Below are 20,290 nucleotides of genomic sequence, written 5' to 3'. Positions count from 1 at the left end.
TGGAAGCCAGGACACCAGCATTAGTAATCTGACTTTTTACGAGTTCAATCGTTTCTGTCAGTCTTCATTTCACCTAAAACAGGTCAGTGAAAACCAGGTCATGAAAGTCATAAAAAAAATAACGTCCAACGCACAGGGCGTCGATGGCATCACTCTGGATATGATTACGCTTACCTTGCCGCGAACATTAGGCACTATTACGGCGATAGTAAACAGGTCGATTACTACACATACATTTCCTGACGCCTGGAAAACCGCCCTCGTACGTCCTCTGCCTAAAGTCACGAACCCTACGTCTATGAAAGATCTGCGACCAATAAGTATTCTGCCATGTCTTTCCAAGATTATTGAAAGCGTGGTATGCGAACAGATGTCAGAATACTTGGAAGTGAATAACATCTTACCCGCTGCACAGTCCGGCTTCCGCAAACACCGTAGTACCACCACTGCCTTGCTAGATGTGACTGACAATATCTTAGCGTCTCAAGATAACGGAAAAGGTACGTTATTAACGCTATTAGACTTCTCAAGAGCCTTCGAAACTATTAATATTTCGTTACTCCTTTCGAAGCTCACGTATTACGGTTTCGAAAACGGCACTGTGAAGTGGTTCGCAAGTTATCTTACCAATAGAAGACAATTGGTTGAAATCCGTGGAGCTGATGGTAGGAGCATAGTGTCTAAAATTAGGAGAGTCTCAAGGGGAGTACCTCAAGGCTCCATTTTGGGTCCCTTGTTATTTATTCTATATTGTAGCGACTTGGTTAGGGTAATTGAGCATTCTAAATTTCATATTTATGCAGATGATCTTCAAATTTATATTGATTGCAACAGTAGGAACTGTATCCAACAAGTCAATAAGCTCAATGAGGATTTGGAACGCATATTTAATTGGTCACACTCAAACGCACTTCATTTAAACCCTGCTAAATCAAAATATATTATTTTAGGGTCTAAAAATCAAATTGATAATATATCTCAATGTAACATCTTAGTACACATAAATAATGAACCCTTGGAACGTGTCCTGGAAGCTCGAAACCTGGGAATCGTAATGGATGGCGAACTTCGTTATGAAACACATGTGCAGAACACAATACGCAACTGCTTTTACCGGCTGAAAGTTCTGTACAAAATTCGCGAGTTTCTACACGTCGAGTTAAGAGTTAAACTCTGTGAGGCGCTGGTGCTCTCAACACTCAATTATGGTGACATCGTGTATGGGCCTCGCTTACTGTCGCGCACGCAGCGGCTGATTCAGCGAGTTCAAAATGCCTGCGCGCGTTTTTGTTACCACATTCCACCTCGCTCTCACGTGACGCCATATCTCAATCGAAACCGTATTCTGAAAATGTCTACCCGTCAAAAACTCCATCTGGCTATCTTGGTATTCGGTGTTATCAATAGGCAGATCCCATCATACCTCTACGATAAGCTCTCATGGTCTCGTAACTCCAGGTCCAACGAGGTTAGATCATCAAGATTCCTTCAGCTTGTTTGTCCTCCGCACCAAACAGCAGCGTTTCGTGGTAGTTTCCGGTATGCGGCCACGAAATGCTGGAACCTGATTCCGCCGCCGATCCGTGCTTTGAAGTCAATTCATAGTTTTAAATTTAAATGTCGAGCATATTTTCTAAACGGCCAAATCTTTTAAGATGCGGTAAAAAATTTAAAAACCTGCTGCGCCTCACTGGGGGATTAATAATAATTAAAAAGTCTTACCTTCTGTGCTATGTATGTATGTACTATGTATCCATTTGTCGCGTGTTTGTTTCGTGTTACTGTCTTTTCCATCACTAATTGTATTGTCAGTCATTGTTTCATATCGTGGACACTCTGTCAATTTACTTGTATAGTATCGTACCTAACTGTTCCCTGATGTTTGTGCTGTCACTCGTTCTAGTTTTAGTTTAGTTCTTAGCTTAGTTTATTAAGTCAGGGTCCCACTGAAAATCAGCGCCTCGGCTTGCCGTGGCAACATGCTGAGTGGGATCCCATTTAGCATCTAATTTAAGTTGTATGTACCTTTACCTTGTATTTGTCCAATTTGATGTTAAATAAAGTATATTCTATTCTATTCTATTCTAAATTTGGTACCAATCACGCCGACAAAGTGGTAAAATAAAATGTGTTTTTAGGGTACATGTAAAGTGGAGACTGATTTTTTTTTCATTCCAACCCCAACGTGTGATATATTGTTGGATAGGTATTTAAAAATGAATAAGGGTTTACTAAAATCGTTTTTTGATAATATTAATATTTTCTGAAATAATCGCTCCTAAAGGAAAACAAAGTGTGTGTGTCCCCCTCTAACTTTTGAACCATAGGTTTAAAAAATATAAAAAAAATCACAAAAGTAGAACTTTATAAAGACTTTCTAGGAAAATTATTTTGAACTTGATAGGTTCAGTAGTTTTTGAGAAAAATACGGAAAACTACGGAACCCTACACTGAGCGTGGCCCGACACGCTCTTGGCCGGTTTTTTTATGTTTGAGGATTATCATGTAAGGTAAAAGGGACACAGCTATTCCTATAGCTAGCTTGAACACCGGTCTGGCCTAGCGCGTAGTGACCCTGCCTGCTACGCCGCGTTCCCGGGTTCGAATCCCGGTAAAGGGCATTTATTTGTGTGATGAGCACATATTTATTTCTGAGTCATGGATGTTTTCTATGTATATACGTACATATTTGTATATTATATATATCGTTGTCTGAGTACCTGCAACTCAAGCCATTTTGAGCTTACCGTGGGACTCAGTCAATCTGTGTAAGAATGTCCTATAATATTTATGTAGGTATTTAATATTTATTTATTTATACCAGTTATATAGCTCCGTCTCTCTCTCTCTCTCTCTCTCTCTCTCTCTCTCTCTCAACCTAAACTGAACGGCTTTAGTACTTCATGGTTACCGTCTGAAGCATTGAATAGATTGTCCCTTTAAAATTGCCTAAATATGTTCCGTCATCACTTGTTTTTAACCCCCGACGCAAAAACGACGGGGTGTAATAAGTTTGACGTGTCTGTTCTGTCTGTTTGTCTCTCTGTCTGTCTGACTGCCTGCGTGTGTGTCTGTCTGTGGTATTGTAGTTTCCGAACGGCTGAACCGATTTAGATTTAATTTTTTTGTTTAAAAGCTGAGTTAGTCGGGAGTGTTCTTAGCCGTGTTTCATGAAAATCGGTCCACTATGTCGGGGTTTTTTCAAAATTGTAACTGCACAGCTAAACTGTGGAATGAATTGTCGCCTGCGGTATTTTCGGACCTTCGACCTTCAAATCTTCAAGAAAAGAGCGTACACCCATCTTAAAGGCCGGAAATGCACCTCCAACACCTCTGGTGTTTCGGGTGTCCATGGGCGGCGGTGATCGCTTACTTTGCCTCCTATTCCATAAAAAAAAATTGTGGTTAGGTAATTATCAGAAAGCAGCGCATTATTTTTTTGCTCCAAATACAGTAGAAAGTAACAATTTTATTAAGAGTTTTGAATGATTCACGGTTATTTTTAATCATTAGACTTATATTGACCGGGATATAGACCGTGATTACCTTTTTGATTTTTGTCGAGCTCCCGATATTTCGACGCAGTTGCATGCAGTTTTCCGTGATCATGATGCATGAAACTGCGTCGAAATATCGGGAGCTCGACAAAAATCAAAAAGGTAATCACGGTCTATATCCCGGTCAATATAAGTCTAACAATTTTATTGGTCGCAGGTGGCTGGTGCGATGGACAGCGTGGTCTGCGGTGTGGTCGCTGGGCGCCGGGTTGGCCGGCCACGCTCCGTCGCTGACGCCCCCGCCTTGTCCCATGCACTGCATATGCCTATCACAGTCACAGGTAAGTAGGGAATGCAATCTCGACGAGATTGGGGCACAGGCGAGATCTCGGGAATTCATGAAACCAATCTCGCGAGATCTCGCCAATTTCGAGATCTCGCGAGATTGGCCGGTTTGTGGGTTTATTCTTGTAAATAATCACAATATAGCAATGAATAAGGATAACAATAATAAGAATGATGAAACAAATATTTATCTTGACTATTTTTTAATGTATTTTACATTGTTTAACATAAATTATGTACCTCACAACTCACAAACTTATTATATATATCTATACTTCAAACTTTATATAAAACTTTGCAGTAAGTATAGATTATCATGTCAGAAAATAAAATAAAATAATTCACGAATGAGTAGAAGCGTGCCAAAGTCGAATTCGTTGCCATGCCAACCGCGAACAGTACTCAGTAGAGACTACTTGAAAATTCCGCAACGTATGCCTTTATTGATGAAAGGATAAAAATTCAAAAGTCAAGGTTATCCCTACCATCATTAAATAGACCCAAATGAAAACATTAGCAGAGCTGTACTCAAGTAATTATGACTAGTTGACTACTAATAAATTACATAAAAATATTAGACTACCAATACAATACGCTTCTTAAATCCGACAGTTAAATAAGAAACTAAAATAGAAAGGAAAACAGAAATAAATATATATAAATATTACAGGACATTCTTACACAAATTTACTGAGTCCCACGGTAAGCTCAAGAAAGCTTGTGTTGTGGGTACTCAGGCAATGGCATACATAACATACCAGTAGTTAGATACATAGAAAACATTCATGGCTCAGGAACAAATTTTATATCTGTGTTCATCACACAAATAAATGCCCTTACCGGGATTCGAATCCGAGACCGCGGCGTAGCAGTCAGGGTCACTACCCGCTGGGCTAGGCTAGACCGATCGTCAAAAATATAATAATAACATATTGTAATATATAGTAGTGTGGCTATTTAAAAAAGAAATAAAAAAATATTTAACAATAATTTGATTTATTGAGTGTAAAATAGAAATTGTTATTGGTTGCCTAACAAACAACAGCCGTAGTAAGGTTGTACAAAACTCTGTGCAAAAAATTCGTAAAATAGATGGTTATAGACACACAGCCGTAAGTGTAATACCATAATGGCGAATCACGCAAATAGCCCTGGCTGATACCCATCGAATTATTTCAAAACGGTCTGAATCTGTCATTCGTCATTCCGAACTGAGTTAGGTAAATTATTGAGCGAAATAAGCGAGTTGAATCTCTGGATCTCTTGTGAGTTAACGAGTTGGCGAGTTCGGTTAAATGATATACCTAATAATAAGCATTGATTTCGAACAAAAATTCATATTGTTTTAGTAATACATTAACACTTAGATCTAGGGTTAGTAAAGAACATAAAATTAAAATGAATATACATTTACACACATTGGGGAATGTAGCTGCACCCAATGCCTCAACAACCATATAAATCACTTACAACTTGCAAACGAAATTTCGCGAGTCATTTCGCGAGCTTCGAATAAGACGTTTTATGCATGAGTTCAATCTCGTTGATCTCGCGAGATCTCGTCGATTTTTCGGCCGAGATCAATCTCGCTAAAAATGGCCGAGATGTCGTACAAAAGAGATCTCGCGAGAACGAGATTGCATTCCCTACAGGTAAGGTTTATAATTGGTTGTACATAGTTGATGAGATGCACACGTGGTCTGCTCTCGCTGCCGCTTTGGTGCCGTAGCCGAATGGCATTTTCTGCGACGCGAAACGAAAACGAAACGTCGCGAAAGGTAGTCTGGCTGTATTGCGCCAATACGCAAGAGCGATAGAGATAGATATCTACGAGCGTTTCGTTTCGTGAGCGTTTGTGCCATTCGGCTACGTACCGAAAGGTACGTTTCCGTAAAAATACGAAGGAAATTATTTTCGCACTACCTACATCTGTACACTTTTTGTCTTTGTTTTTACGCGGGCGTTATTGTAGGTAATTACTTCATATGAAAATAAGATAATATACAGCACATACTCAATGCCAATTGACTCAACGTCTCACGTCTTCAAATTTAAATGTTTACGAGTATCTAAAGTTTTCGAAACATAAGATGTTTGTGCGGGCTGTTTGGTTGTTATTTGGCGGGACTCGTCTGGATAATTTTAGATAAAAAGCCTGTTTTTTCTGTTCTACTTTGATGTTGTTGCCTCGCCATTTATTTCGATAAGATATTTGATATTTGGAAAGCATGTGGCCTTGATGTTATTAGTTAGTTCATGCTTTGACATGAAACTAAGGGTTTCCCTAAACCTATCGACAGGGAACCGGCTGTAGCCTACCAAAAAACCGGCCAAGAGCGTGTCGGGCCACGCTCAGTGTAGGGTTCCGTAGTTTTCCGTACTTTTCTCAAAAACTACTAAACCTATCAAGTTCAAAACAATTTTCCTAGAAAGTCTTTATAAAGTTCTACTTTTGTGATTTTTTTCATAATTTTTAAACATGTGGTTCAAAAGTTAGAGGGAGGGGGACGCACTTTTTTTCCCTTTAGGAGCGATTATTTCCGAAAATATTAATATTATCAAAAAACGATCTTAGTAAACCCTTATTCATTTTTAAATACCTATCCAACAATATATCACACATTGGGGTTGAAATGAAAAAAAATACCACAGAAGAAACAAGTTCACCTATTTGTATAGGGGCCGAGCGTGTCAAATTTTGTACTGAAGTTGTTTCTTGCCTGTAATTTTAAATATGTCTCAGGCTCTTGATTGTTCATAATTTTTGTGTTGTTGCAATTGAATATCACGTAACGAGGCATTTTTTATGTTTTGATTGACTTCAACTTACAAAAATTGACGCCCGAAAGCTGCAAGCTGCGATTAAAGACGGACAACTCAGTGGATTTCACTGAGTTCATTTGACACGCTAAGTAGATACGTTTGCTTGATCTATGGTATATATGACATCTGTGGGGGGTACCCTAATAAAACGTTTTTTTCCATTTTTTATTTTTGCACTTTGTTGGCGTGATTGATATACATATTGGTACCAAATTTCAGCTTTCTAGTGCTAACGGTTACTGAGATTATCCGCGGACGGACGGACGGACGAACGGACGGACGGACGGACGGACGGACGGACGGACGGACGGACGGACGGACGGACGGACGGACGGACGGACGGACAGACAGACAGACATGGCGAAACTATAAGGGTTCCTAGTTGACTATGGAACCCTAAAAATCGCTCCTTAGTATGAAGATAGGTAGTTATAAAAATAAATGAAATGAAAAAAAAAAAAAAAGATGCTTACACGTCGTCGTCAGCGCACGCATGTGTACATATGTTTTTTTTTAGTTTATTTAGAAGAAAAAAACAGCCATTTACAAATACAATTTACAAAAAGATATATAAATCTAGGCCTAGAGTTTCCTACATTACTGGATAATTAAATTCAAGTAAAGTAAAAATACTAACGAGCGATTTTTGGTCGGCGAACGCTGATTCCGCGTCGATAGGTTTGGGGAGACTCTAATAGTTATTTGTTATACAAGGGGGCAAAGTTGTATTTTAACGCCGAGTGTGGAATTGAAAAACGAGCAAGTGAAAGGATTCTATAGTTGAACCACGAGCGAAGCGAGTGGTTCGAGAATAGAATCCTGAACTTGCGAGTTTTTTAACACACGAGAAGTAAAATACATTTGCACCCGAGTGTAACACAAAACTTTTCCCCTCACTATAGCGAGGAAACTACAACGCAAAAAATGCGTTTATTACTGCTTCCAGTAGTTCCACAGGTGGTAAATCATCTTTATTACTGGATTCACCTACTTTTATAAATTTGAAAGCAGTTAATTTGACTTTATTCAAGGTCAAATTACTTTACCCACTAGTGGATAAAATGCGTTTTTACCCGCTGGTATTAAAGGACAAAACACGTGTTTCCGAGCTAGTGAGGGGAAAAAGTTATATTTTTTATCACGATTCACTAGCAGTAGGCATACCACAGATCGGTGTTTCTCAAACTGTGTGTCTTGAACCCCCGGGGGATCGTGAAGCCTTTGCCAGCCGCAAAGCAATACATTTTAAGGGGTCGTGCGATGAAAAAAATACATGTCATGGGGGCCGTGGCGTGAGAAAGATTGAAAAACAGCCATAGGCTATCCGCTACGACTTCTGATTAGTTACAACGTATGTGTAGGTATGCCTCTAGGCATGTAGGTACAGTCCAGAATATTGAATCCTAGGCTACTTAATTTAACGTTTTCACAGTAACGCCGTGGCTTGCGTGGGCGACGGTCGCGCGACCGTCGCCGTTGCGTCTCATGCTTCCATATCGATATGGTTTGATTTCGTATGCGTCGCATCGCCGTCGCGCATGCGCGGATCTAGGAGGGGGGGTCATGGGGGTCATGCGTGCGTGCGTGCGTGCGTGCGTGTGTGTGTGTGTGTGTGTGTGTATGTGTATTTGTGTGTGTGTGTGTCTAACACTATACATGATCATCAAACACGTACATTAAATGTGCCATTGCATGCAGGCAGAGCGCGAGTTATAGAAAAATCGTTCCCCCAAGGGAGTTATTTCTGTCTAGTAAAGTACATATTTTTTACATTGCGTGATGAAAAACATTGTGTGCAACTCGGGGCGTAAGAATATTCCAAAGTCGTCTTCAAATCGCTGCGGAAAACCATCGCGATTAGCCGCCTTTACACTGACGCTCTATCTTGCGTGATACAGCAATCGCGTGTGAAAGAATGCGCGTGTAAAGCTGGCGGGAGGGGAAGGGAAAGAACGCGCGATTGAGTCTGCTAAGTGTGCCAGTTGTCTTTACACGTACGTTCATTCGCGCGCGCAAGATAGCGGACATACGCTCGTGGACTAAAGAATTAGTGGTTGAATTACTTGCTCTTTATAAATCGAAACTATGAATAACAATAAACAATAATAACACGGTCTATCGCGCACTTTCCGTTCTCAAAAACTTGAGACGCGCAATCACGCGCGAAAGACCGTGAACTTTAAAAACTAACAACACGCAATCGCGGACAGGCTTAACCGCGCGCTATCCTGTACGCTCCGGGAATGCGTGCGAAAGCGACTGTGTAAAGGCGGCTATAGGCTACTTGACCCTTTTTTAGGGTTCCGTAGTCAACTAGGAACCCTTATAGTTTCGCCATGTCTGTCTGTCCGTCCGTCCGTCCGTCCGCGGATAATCTCAGTAACCGTTAGCACTAGAAAGCTGAAATTTGGTACCAATATGTATATCAATCACGCCGACAAAGTGCAAAAATAAAAAACGGAAAAAAATGTTTTATTAGGGTACTCCCCCTACATTTAAAGTTGGGGCTGATATTTTTTTTCATTTCAACCCCAACGTGTGATATATTATTGGATAGGTATTCAAAAATGAATAAGGGTTTACTAAGATCGTTTTTTGATAATATTAATATTTTCGGAAATAATCGCTCCTAAAGGAAAAAAAAGTGCGTCCCCCCCCTCTAACTTTTGAACCATATGTTTAAAAAATATGAAAAAAATCACAAAAGTAGAACTTTATAAAGACTTTCTAGGAAAATTGTTTTGATCTTGATAGGTTCAGTAGTTTTTGAGAGAAATACGGAAAACTACGGAACCCTACACTGAGCGTGGCCCGACACGCTCTTGGCCGGTTTTAAAGTCTATTTTATAATTATTTATTACTGTCCAATTAACCAAAAAAAAATACTACCATGTTTTATTACGACTTGAAAACCACAAAAAACATTTATAAAGTTTACTTTAACTTAATCAGGCAAAAGCAACATTAGCCATGTTAATCTATAGATTGATTGCGCATGACGTAAATCGAACTGAACCCAAAATTTTCGTACATTTAAGAATGAGGCATAAAGTTCATCATGTCAGTGATTGATTCGACATGAAGTTAAGTTCTATGACGTCACTACACGTCTGATAGTGACAGCGTTTTCGGTGGCCAAAGTTAAACAAAATATTACACACATTTTTAATCGAAAATACGTAGCCACCATACACTTTTAATACCCAAAATCTATAAAAATTGGTTTCTTATGTCAAATCCTCTAAGATGTCATATGCCCTTACTAAAATTTAAAAAACTAGTAAAATTACACCTGCTTGAGTTACAAAAACGGAACCTTCCCTTAACGTAAATGGGTTGCTTTTCTCTCTTTATTTTTAATATATTATCTTCGTTATATTATTTTTAAATATACTATAAGAATAAATAAATAAATAAAGTATAATAATAAATACATATTGCACAGACATATATCCATAACTACTATGCATATTTCTTACTATATAAACATATATGTATACAGCATACACGTAACACATGCACAGTCATACTCTTATGTACATATATATACACAAATCACACACACACACACACACACACAAACACACACACACACACACACACACACACACACATACGCGAGCGCCAAACGCCTTCACCGACCCGAGGGACCAGGCTGAAAATCAGGGCTGGATAATACCATCAATCTAGCAAAGCCTGAGACTGGTACCCATTGCCTTTGTAATGTACCTACTTTAAGATAAAAGTTATACTGTTGTACCTTGTACCTACTTGATGATTGATGTTTGTAGTTACCTAAAAGAATGTTGTATCTAATGCTTAAAATGTAAGTTTAGATTGTAGATTTTTTATTGGCAATAAATTCTTTTTTTATTAAAAAAAATACTACAGGAAACAATCATTTCTTGTGCCAAATTCGATAAGGGTCTCGTTTGCAATATTTACATTCCGCCCCAAGTTGTACAATGTGTTATAGAAACTACCTTTCCGCAGCAGGAATATTATAGCCGAAGTGACGATCGACGACCCGTAGCGTATAGCAGTTATTTCTCGCTATCGCTCTTCCGATATTGATGTCGCAGAGGGCGAACGATGGCCATTCCGGCTAGTCTGGCTGCACTGATTAATGAACACATTATCCACTGACGGATATAAATTAAGGCTTTTGTGACTTTTCGACAATAATGTTTGTTTTGATGGCAACAGTATTTGTATTTAGGTATGCTAGTTCGATATGAAATGTCTTTTCGTCGGTCTGTTTTGTTTTCTTTTCCAAAAGACGGTCATTCGTTGATATACAATTTTGTCTAGACTTAGTTATTAATTTTCTGGGTGCCCTGAAAACCAGTGCCGCGTCTATTAGACACGGTATTCGCATCCTATTTGGTGTACTAGTTATTAAGTATTACTTGTATTTATCATGTATCTGTATGCCAAATAAATATTTTCTATTTCTATTTCTATTTTTGTCGTTACATACTTCAAAAATATTAATAACGGAACTTATCTTTTGTCTATTCTAATTAACACAAGTCAAATTATATTCTATTGAAAATATTTCAACTCTAGGAGGGCGCTACGAGTCCTTGTATAGATTACTCATATAAAAGATAATTTCGACTTCAGCAGCTATGACCAGCACGGGAAGCATGGTCGCGCGATAGATGATAAAATAGCAGGCCGTCCCTATCGCACTATTTGTAAGTGCGATAGGGACGGCCTGATATTTTATCGTTATGCTGGGTGGCCGAGCAGAAACAGGCATCTGCCGCGATTGCCGACGCTGGTTCGATTCCAGCCTCAGGCACTGGAGGCCTTGGTCACTTTTTATTTCATATGTGTAATTTATTTCGATTTTCATTTATCTTTAAAAAAACAGAATTCTGTCAATAGTAATATCATTCCTCGTGTCATCACATGAGTTAACTCTAATACTGAACCAAAATAAATATTAAAAACCTATCACTTTTTCATTCCTAGTTACTCTATTACTAGGTTTGTCATTCTTTTAAAGTAAATAATGTTATTATTAATGATAGTGTCGCTTAAGCGTAATAACTGTTTTATAAATATCTTGCGGTCTACAAATAATTATTGGCTCAAATTTTCTAATAGCAGTGCCGTATTTCTAAGAGGCAATTTCTTGGCGTATTCTCTTGGGGATGCAAAATTTATTCTATTTATATGCTCACGTCGAGAAAAGTTAAAGGAGTTTCTTAATGCCAGTACATAAATCTTTGGGATAGTATCTTATTACTTAATGCTCGCCCACGGAATGATAATACATATTAATGCGTAGGGATTTATTTATTTATTTACACAAAGAAATTACACAGTAAGACTAAAGTACCGTGATTTTAAATAAACATTACAACAAATATTAAACAATAAAACTAAACATAACATAACACACTAATATACTAGCATCCAATCTCACACAAAACCTCAGACATTCGTCACGTAAAAACGCCCATCTGCTCACAAGATTATCAGTATCAGGAGCTACGTCCAAAAACTCATTCATCGGGATGAGACTACCCCATCGCCCACTGGTTTTACCAGGCAAGACAACGCAGGGCACCTTGTGGCGAGCTGTTGGGGAGTACCGTACGATCCCGATTGTTCCTGGGAAGTTGTGTAACCTGAAAGGAGGCGGGTGGTTTTAAGACTCTTCTTCTCTGGCTTGACTTGGCTAGCCGTCCTGAGTGGATATAATGCTCCAGGGGTGGAAGTGCAGCGAGTGGCGCAGTGGTTTAACAGTCACTGAGTATAAAACGGTGTACAGCTCTCAACACCCTTGAATTCTCAATTCTCATACCGTCGTTGCCTAGCCATCTATGTTGCTTTTTATGGGGGCTATATCTTTTGGGGGCGGGAAATAAAAAAAATATAATGCAGGCGTCCGGTTTCTACTTACTTGTTGTCTTTGGTTCCGCGCACGCCTGCCAAAGTTCTAGAATACCTAAGGAATTCCGTAATGGGTAAGACGCATAATAGAAACATTAGGGTTTTTCTTAGATATATAGTATATAATTTGTCAAAAAGTTGACCAAACTACCCAAAGGAAAAGTAAAAAGTAAAAAAAAAGATTTTTTTAGGTTAATAAATCTTACCAGTACATGAAAAAATTTAGTAGGTACATATTGAAACTAAAACATACAACTTAATTTCTAAAACGATCTAAAATAGGCCCGTGAGGCATTATATGTGCGCACATAATCTTTAATAACATAAGTAATATTACTTGGAAATCTACCAGCATTCATATTTGTTTAGCAAAGTCCGGCATTATTCTATAAAATAACACGTCGGTAAATAAACTGAAGGACTAGGTACACAACCAGTACAAGCACTCATCTACAGTGTCAATTTAATTATTTGTTTTAATTAAACCAACCAACTCTGTTTATGTACCAACCAAAGTTAAGTTGCTGCACAGTCAGATGAACTCGGGATGTCATATAGTAGGTACTAACTACTATTAAGTTACAACTAGGGAACAAATCAAATTATTTTATTGAATATACTTGAAAAAAGAACAAATCAAAAAATATTCAATAAAATAATTTGATTTGTTTCCTAGTTGTATAGATGGCAGCACCATCTCTCTCGCTATATCGTAATCCTGCAAAAGGATTCATATAGGAGGTGCAAGCACTAATTGCTCGCCCTAGTTGGTGAAAAGGCGCCTAGCCTTAATCTGAGAGATAAGATACACTAACTAGAGAAATTTCGTCGGGTACCACGGCGGGCGGGTGGTCTAGTGGTAAAGAAGCTGAAGACCCGGGTTCGATTCCCGGCTCGGCCACCAGTGGGCCTTGTCGTTTTTTCTTTCGCGTATGATATCTATTTCTATTTATAATTTACTACCTATTAAGTTCTTCGTCTAAGCTGGATTGGAATGGATTATTAAAAACATCGCATTTTTTCAATAGTTGATTATATTCTCATTCATGAGGAAAGTTGTTAGCAACAAGGGTTTTCATATATCAGAAATCACGTTCAATTCACTTAGGTTCTAAGATTGCTAACTAGAAACAAAGGTGGAACGAATATCGTGAATATGGTTTTTGTATGTTACAAAACATACAAAAACCAAAAACGGCAATTTCCCTGCAAGTTAATATGATCCATCATACGAGCAGCTAAATACATACACTATGCTAAAACTTATTAAAAACTATGCTAAAAATTTCCTCAGAATACTTTCTGAGTTAATATGATTGCTGTTACCACCCCTTTCTTCCCGTGGGTGCAGGCGACTATGGGATATATTGTGGCGTAGGCGAGAGGCTACTACACTATGCTGTATTATCTTATTAAATCTTAGGTACTATGCTAAAAATACTTCCTCAGAAATTTACGTCTTCGAAAGTTACTCCTGTCGTCTGACGTCTTCGAAATTACCTTCAGTTTATCACATCTTTCATTACTACCGTCCAAAAGATTAAAATGACTGTTTGCTACATATTTATAAAACATCATGAGCCTGCATTTCACTTCGATTAAATAATCGAAGTGAAATCTGTCTGAAATGCTGAGCGCGGACCTGAATCGTGAATAATTATGCGATTATTATGGCCCACGAGCTCCGTCAATACTCGGCCGGCGGGCGTGCGTTGCGTGCAATTCAAACTAGATTGTTCAGTTCACAACTGTAGGTAAAACAGCTCTGCCAGTGATATGCTTGTGCTTGTGCTACCATGAGCTTTAGACACATTACTCGATAGCGTAACGTGCGTTTTCAAATTATCCGAACCGATATTAGACGTAAGACCGATATAATACATATTGAAGGCGCCATCTTTGATTTTATTCCTACATCCGATATCAGACGTCTTCTGTCAAACTGTATTAATGAATAAGGACTATAGGTATCTTTCTCTAGCACCCTAAAGAAAAGCGATGCTATAGCGTTCATCATGTGCTAGGCCTACTGATCGGATATATGTGAAAAAGATCTTATAGTTGCTGAAAATAATAACCTGCTTGCAATCTGCTAAATAAGTATAATTGAACTCGATTGGCCCCGTGTGGTGACGGGTTAAGAATTTCACCACCTCCTTTCTTCCCGTGGGTGTTGTAGAAGTCGACTGGGATATGAGTTAAATTGTGGCGTCGGCGAGAGGCTGGCAACTTGTCACCGCAATGTCACAGTTTCGATATCTTTCAACAACCCCTTTAGCCAAGAGTGGCACTGAAATAGTAGGTAGTTCATGTGCTCTGCCTACCCATTTATGGGATACAGGCGTGATTATATACATGTATGTAAGTATCACTCCTGCAATTCGGCAGGGTTAGATAATCGAAGTCGATGCGAATGCGATAAAATCAAGTGTTGATTTTCAAATGACGTGAAATCGACACGAGACAGTCCAATGTCGAATAAAACCCCTGCCGGATTAAATCGGAGTTCCCAAATTCCCAATTGACAGTATTACTTTACGTGCCAATAAAATCATATTGGTTTAGTTTACGATATTGAGATCGTTGCATGCCTGAGTACGTAGCCAAATGCAAAAACGCTTACGATAATATCGTTATCGTTGCTAGCTATCTCTATCGCTTTACCGTATTGGTGCGACAGATGCAGACTGCGTTTCGATCGGCGTCTAGCGTCAACGATTGTTATTTTGGCTAGGCTAACTTTTCAGTGTTGCTCTATGGCAGTTCCGACTCAATTATAATAATCTCATTATAGTTGACTTTAGTTAACTGTAATAATTTCAAAAATAGAACTTCATACAAGTTATATACTTATTTGCGATACCTGGCAAATTTTTCTGCATCTGAAACACATTTTTTTTTATCTGTCGCGTTATCGGCCAATCAGAGACGGGTATTATAAACAATTGGTTGCTAGGTAATTCGATGTTGATACAACGGTGAACGACGCTATTAACATTAATTTTAACTTGCATGAATGATGATATTTCCGTCCATTGATGATGAAGATGATGACTCGTAGAAAAAGTATTGTATACAATAGTGATATAATTAAGCTTTTCACTCTCGTACCGTACTATTAGGCCACTCAGCAAGCTTCGTGGCCTAAACATGGTACTAGACGGAAAAGCTTTGTATTATATCACGATTGTATAAAATACTATTATATTCTCATTTTAAAATAGTATGCTGAAATACATAAAGTTGGCACGGGCATTAAAATAAAATTAATGTTTCCCTAGTCCATTCGTTACTAGAAATGGTAATAAAGAATAAAGAACGAGTATAATAAGTTACATTTAATTACGTTAGTTGGAATGTCTGTCAAAGAAGTTCATATCAATTTTATTAAGTTTACTTGGATTATTTTCGTTATGGTACCGTAGAAAGGGGTGACATTGTATGTATAAATTGTATTAAAAAAGATTTAAATTGTATATCACATTGTTATTCTCGTGCCACATTGTGTAAATTAATAACTTTAAACTAATATTGGAAACTGTAAGTCTAAAATTAAGAAAATATGTAGTGACCATATTTGATTCAATGACTGTTTGTTTCATCCATACTAATATTATAAATGGGAAAGTGTGTGTCTGTTTGTTTGTCCGTCTTTCACGGCAAAACGGAGCGACGGATTGACGTGATTTTTTCAGAGGAGATAGTTGAAGGGATGGAGAGTGACATAGGCTACCTTTTGTCTCTTTCTAACCCCTCACTTCCCTAGAATGAGGGGTGAAAGTTTGTATGGAATATGCCGCAATTTTCGAACTTAATGCGAGCGGAACTGCGGGCAAAAGCTAGTAATAAAAAAAAATTATAACATTGGAATAATTATTCCAAGATTTTTTGAAGTCTATTCATATCTCTCTCTCCCTATCGCTCTTCTGTAGTGGCGGCGCGACAGAGCCAGACTACGTTTCGTTTACCACCTAGCACGATTGTCACTTTGGCTAGGCAGGCAGATGAGATAAGAGAGTGAAACAAGTCAAGTTTTTTTGCAAAACAGTGCATTGTTATTATTAAACTGCTAAATATGTAGCTAATATTTGGTTCTTATCTCAATCATAAATGTATAATTTTAAAGCTATTGTAGTTTGGCTATAAATGTTTATACACGGACAGGAAAATAACATTACCTATTTGATGGCTTATAAAATGGGTGCTACATATTTTGGTGCACAACACGTATTTATTTAGCATTTATTTTTATGGTTTCAAAACTTAGCCCGAAACGGGCAATAAGGCACAATGGCCGTTGATCGCACTCGTGCGGACCCTAATTCTAGTTTTATTAACCCCCGACGCAAAAACGACGGGATGTTATAAATTTGACGTCTGTCTGTCTGTTTGTTTGTCTGTCTGTCTGTCTGTGGCATCGTAGCTCCCGAACAGATGAACCGATTTGGATTTAATTTTTTTTGTCTGAAAGCTGAATAAGTCGGGAGTGTTCTTAGCCATGTTTCATGAAAATCGGTCTACTATGTCGCGGTCGGGGGTTTTTTCAAAATTTTAGTTTTTTTGGTTAGGTTATGTTATTTGTGACATATGTGGTAGGTTATGCCACAGAGACGCTACTTAAATCATCTGTAAAGATGTACAAGGCCTGATGATGATGATTTTTATAGAAAAAATAAATATACAGCTTACTATTGTTTCAATCATATAAATGTGTATTTATTTAAAAGACAAACCTATAAATAAATACACGAGATCAGTCCCGCACCCTCACACCCTTAATATGATAACGCAAAGGTGACTAAATTGATTCGGTGTTAGGTAGTTGATACCCCGCGATTATCTGCGAAGCTTAGGCTTGAAACGATTCAATCAAAATACGAACGTGCGTCAGAGTACGTCCGTGATATTTGGAAAAGGATTAATTTTATCTGCAAAGGGAATATCGCAGTTAGGGTTGCCAGATAACATGGCCGCAGAATCGGGACAAAAGGACGTTTTATTGGGATTTTGAGGCTTTTGTCGATGAATGCAAAATAAATTCTTTTCTAACTCGATACTTCCAAGCGATCTCGTGATCAAAATAGTATTTTCATCCCTTATATTACATAGGTATGATAAATTGATAATGATGACCAATAAGCTAGTGTCCTACTAATATTAAAATAAAATATTTTATGCAGTGCACGAAATAAAGCAGAAAATAAAAGAAAAAAAATTAGAAGAAAAAATGGACAGTGGTTATTGTTTAAACAAAATTTTTATTTAATAAGTCAAAGAGAACGATATAAAGTAAGTAAATGAATTGACAGTGACGTTACTCCTCAGTATTATATAATACATAGTAATTTCATATTAGCAAATCGTCTTGACAGCTCTTAAAAAGAAGCTGATTTGACTAGTAGGAAACTAGCCTATTGTAATAAATGTTTTTAGCTTAAGTGTAATTTTTATTCAAATATTTTTGTTATTTCCAACCTCAACGTTTCGATTTTTGTTTGAAGTTTTTGTACAGTAAATTCTCCCCGGGATCGAAGAAATAGTTTTTTTTTAACTTTTTTCGGAGTCGAGAGGATATGACAAAAATTGGGAGAATCCCGTCGTATGCCGACCATCTGGCAACCCCAAAATTCGCAGTGGCAATAAGCGGCTGTGACGGGCGAAACCAATTTGTCAATATTTTCATAGGGATTTGCTCTGCAGCGAGTGCCACATTATTTTTTGTTTTTTTTTCGTGATCGTGTCGCTGAGGTATTAGTGTTTAATGTGACGTTGCTGTTTTATGGATCAACAGATTATGGTGGAAATAGATATTGTTTGATGGACGCGAGTTCATCTCACATTTGGCCGTATTTATTTTGTACATACTTGTTATTTTAATGCCTTATTCACATGTTTATCTTAATACAAGCCGGTATTTTTGCAATTTTTGCATCTCATGAATTTTATGTGTGTAATTTTTATTAGGTACGCATGAAATTGTAAATATACTGTGTTATGTGCCATTTCGCAGTAAAAAGTAATTTTATCACTTATCAAGGAAGTTTCGACGGTAACTCGTATAAAGTAAAAAAAAAAAACTAAAACAAAATATCGATAATTTGATTTCGTATGCGTCGCATCGACGTCGCGCGACCATCGCCCACGCAAGACACGGCGTTATGTGCAATTTCCCAGTAAAAAGTAATTTTGTCACTTATCAAGGAAGTTTCGACGGTAACTCGTATAAAGTCAAAAATGTGTGTTGTTGCAGGTGGTGTGCAACAGCGCGAGCCTGCGCGGCGTGCCGGCGGCGCTGAGCCCCGGCGTGACGCAGCTGGCGCTCTCCCGCGCCGACCTGCGCGTGCTGCGCTCCGACGCCTTCGCGCACCTGCGCCAGCTGCGCCGCCTCGCGCTCGACGCCTGCAACCTCACGCGCATCCGCCCCTTCGCCTTCCGCGGCCTGCCCCGTCTCAAGGAACTCTACATACAACACACCCCCCTCGCCACCGTCGACGCCTTCGCCTTCGCCGCCCTCCAAAACATCACCTCCATCGTCCTCACGCACAACAGAATCGCACAAATAGAAGGCTACGCCTTCGCCGGAACCAACTTCATCAAACTAATCTCCCTGAGAAACAACCCCGTTAGAAAAATACTCGCCCATGCCTTCTCCGGGTTAAACGACGTGGCACAAATCGAACTGCCTTCCGGCATTAGATCGATCGAGCCGCAAGCGTTCGCGGGGCTCGAGAGCGTCGGCGTCCTCGAACTGGCTTACATGGACTTGCCGGCGCTTCAGCCGGACACGTTTCGAGGATTGACTCGAGTCGGGAAACTCGCGTTGCGGGAATCCGATCTCGGCATTATCCGCGTGGGGGCTTTCGACGGCCTGCAGCGAGTCGACGTGCTGGAAATGTGTAATAATAAAATTGATAGAATCGAGGAGCTTTCACTAGTGCAAAATAACAGCGTAAATAATTTTAGACTGACCGGGAACCACATGTTGGAGACGCCGGAGTCGGTCATGTTGGAAGTGGGTAACTTAGTGGTGCGCGGGAATCACCTACCGTGCGAGTGCGGGAGGGACCCGTTGGCGAATCCGCTGGCGCTGACGCAGGGCTTCGCGGAGGAGAACTTCTGTATATCGCCGCTGAAGGTGCGGGGGCGGAGCCTGGCGAGCGCGGCTGGCGCAGTGTGCCGCGGGGAGGCGGGGGGCAGCGCGCGCGCGCGCGCGGCGGCGGGCACGGGCGCGCGCTCGGCGCGCAGCGAGCATTGCCTCGCGCCGCCGCACCTCGCGCTCTTCATAACTACCTTCGTTTTCCTCGCCAACAGCTAACCGCCTTCCGTGTTCAATTAGGTACTCGACTTTATGTACATATTGTAATATAAAGTACCTTTATTATGGATGTCAAATATTATGAAAAGGTCCGTTCATTGAGTATACGTTGGACCATGATTAAAATTTGCCTTTTCAAATTGTCTTTTATTCTTTATTCTCAAATTGATTTTTCACATATACCCTGGGTTTGATTAATTTAGTTGATTGTCTTGTAACTCATTGACAGCGGCTAGTCAATGAGTTTTCACGATGAATCACCGTTGAAGATTTATGGTCGAATAAAAATGGCGTTTTATCTTTACTTCCAGTCAATTAGCGGTCGGCATCCGATAGGGCTGAGTAATGCGCCGTCGTCGCACAAGCGGGAAATATACTCCCACTTACTAACAGCCCGATGACC

General features: G+C 39.3%; 1 protein-coding gene across 1 annotated transcript in view; it reads left to right on the top strand.

Annotated features, from left to right (window-relative positions):
• Positions 1-20,021, top strand: part of LOC125229007 (insulin-like growth factor-binding protein complex acid labile subunit) — a 103,559-nt gene extending 83,538 nt beyond the window's left edge. The window contains exons 3-4 of the mRNA XM_048133767.1: positions 3,715-3,838; positions 18,823-20,021. Coding sequence (XP_047989724.1) covers positions 3,715-3,838; positions 18,823-19,887 — 1,189 coding nt within the window. The 3' untranslated portion in view covers positions 19,888-20,021. The remainder of the gene's footprint in view (positions 1-3,714; positions 3,839-18,822) is intronic.
• Positions 20,022-20,290: the final 269 nt, after the last annotated feature.

The sequence above is a fragment of the Leguminivora glycinivorella genome, chromosome 8 (assembly GCF_023078275.1).
Source record: "Leguminivora glycinivorella isolate SPB_JAAS2020 chromosome 8, LegGlyc_1.1, whole genome shotgun sequence".
Taxonomy (NCBI): domain Eukaryota; kingdom Metazoa; phylum Arthropoda; class Insecta; order Lepidoptera; family Tortricidae; genus Leguminivora; species Leguminivora glycinivorella.
Note: the sequence above shows the minus strand (reverse complement) of the source record. Positions and strands in the feature narration are given on the sequence as shown.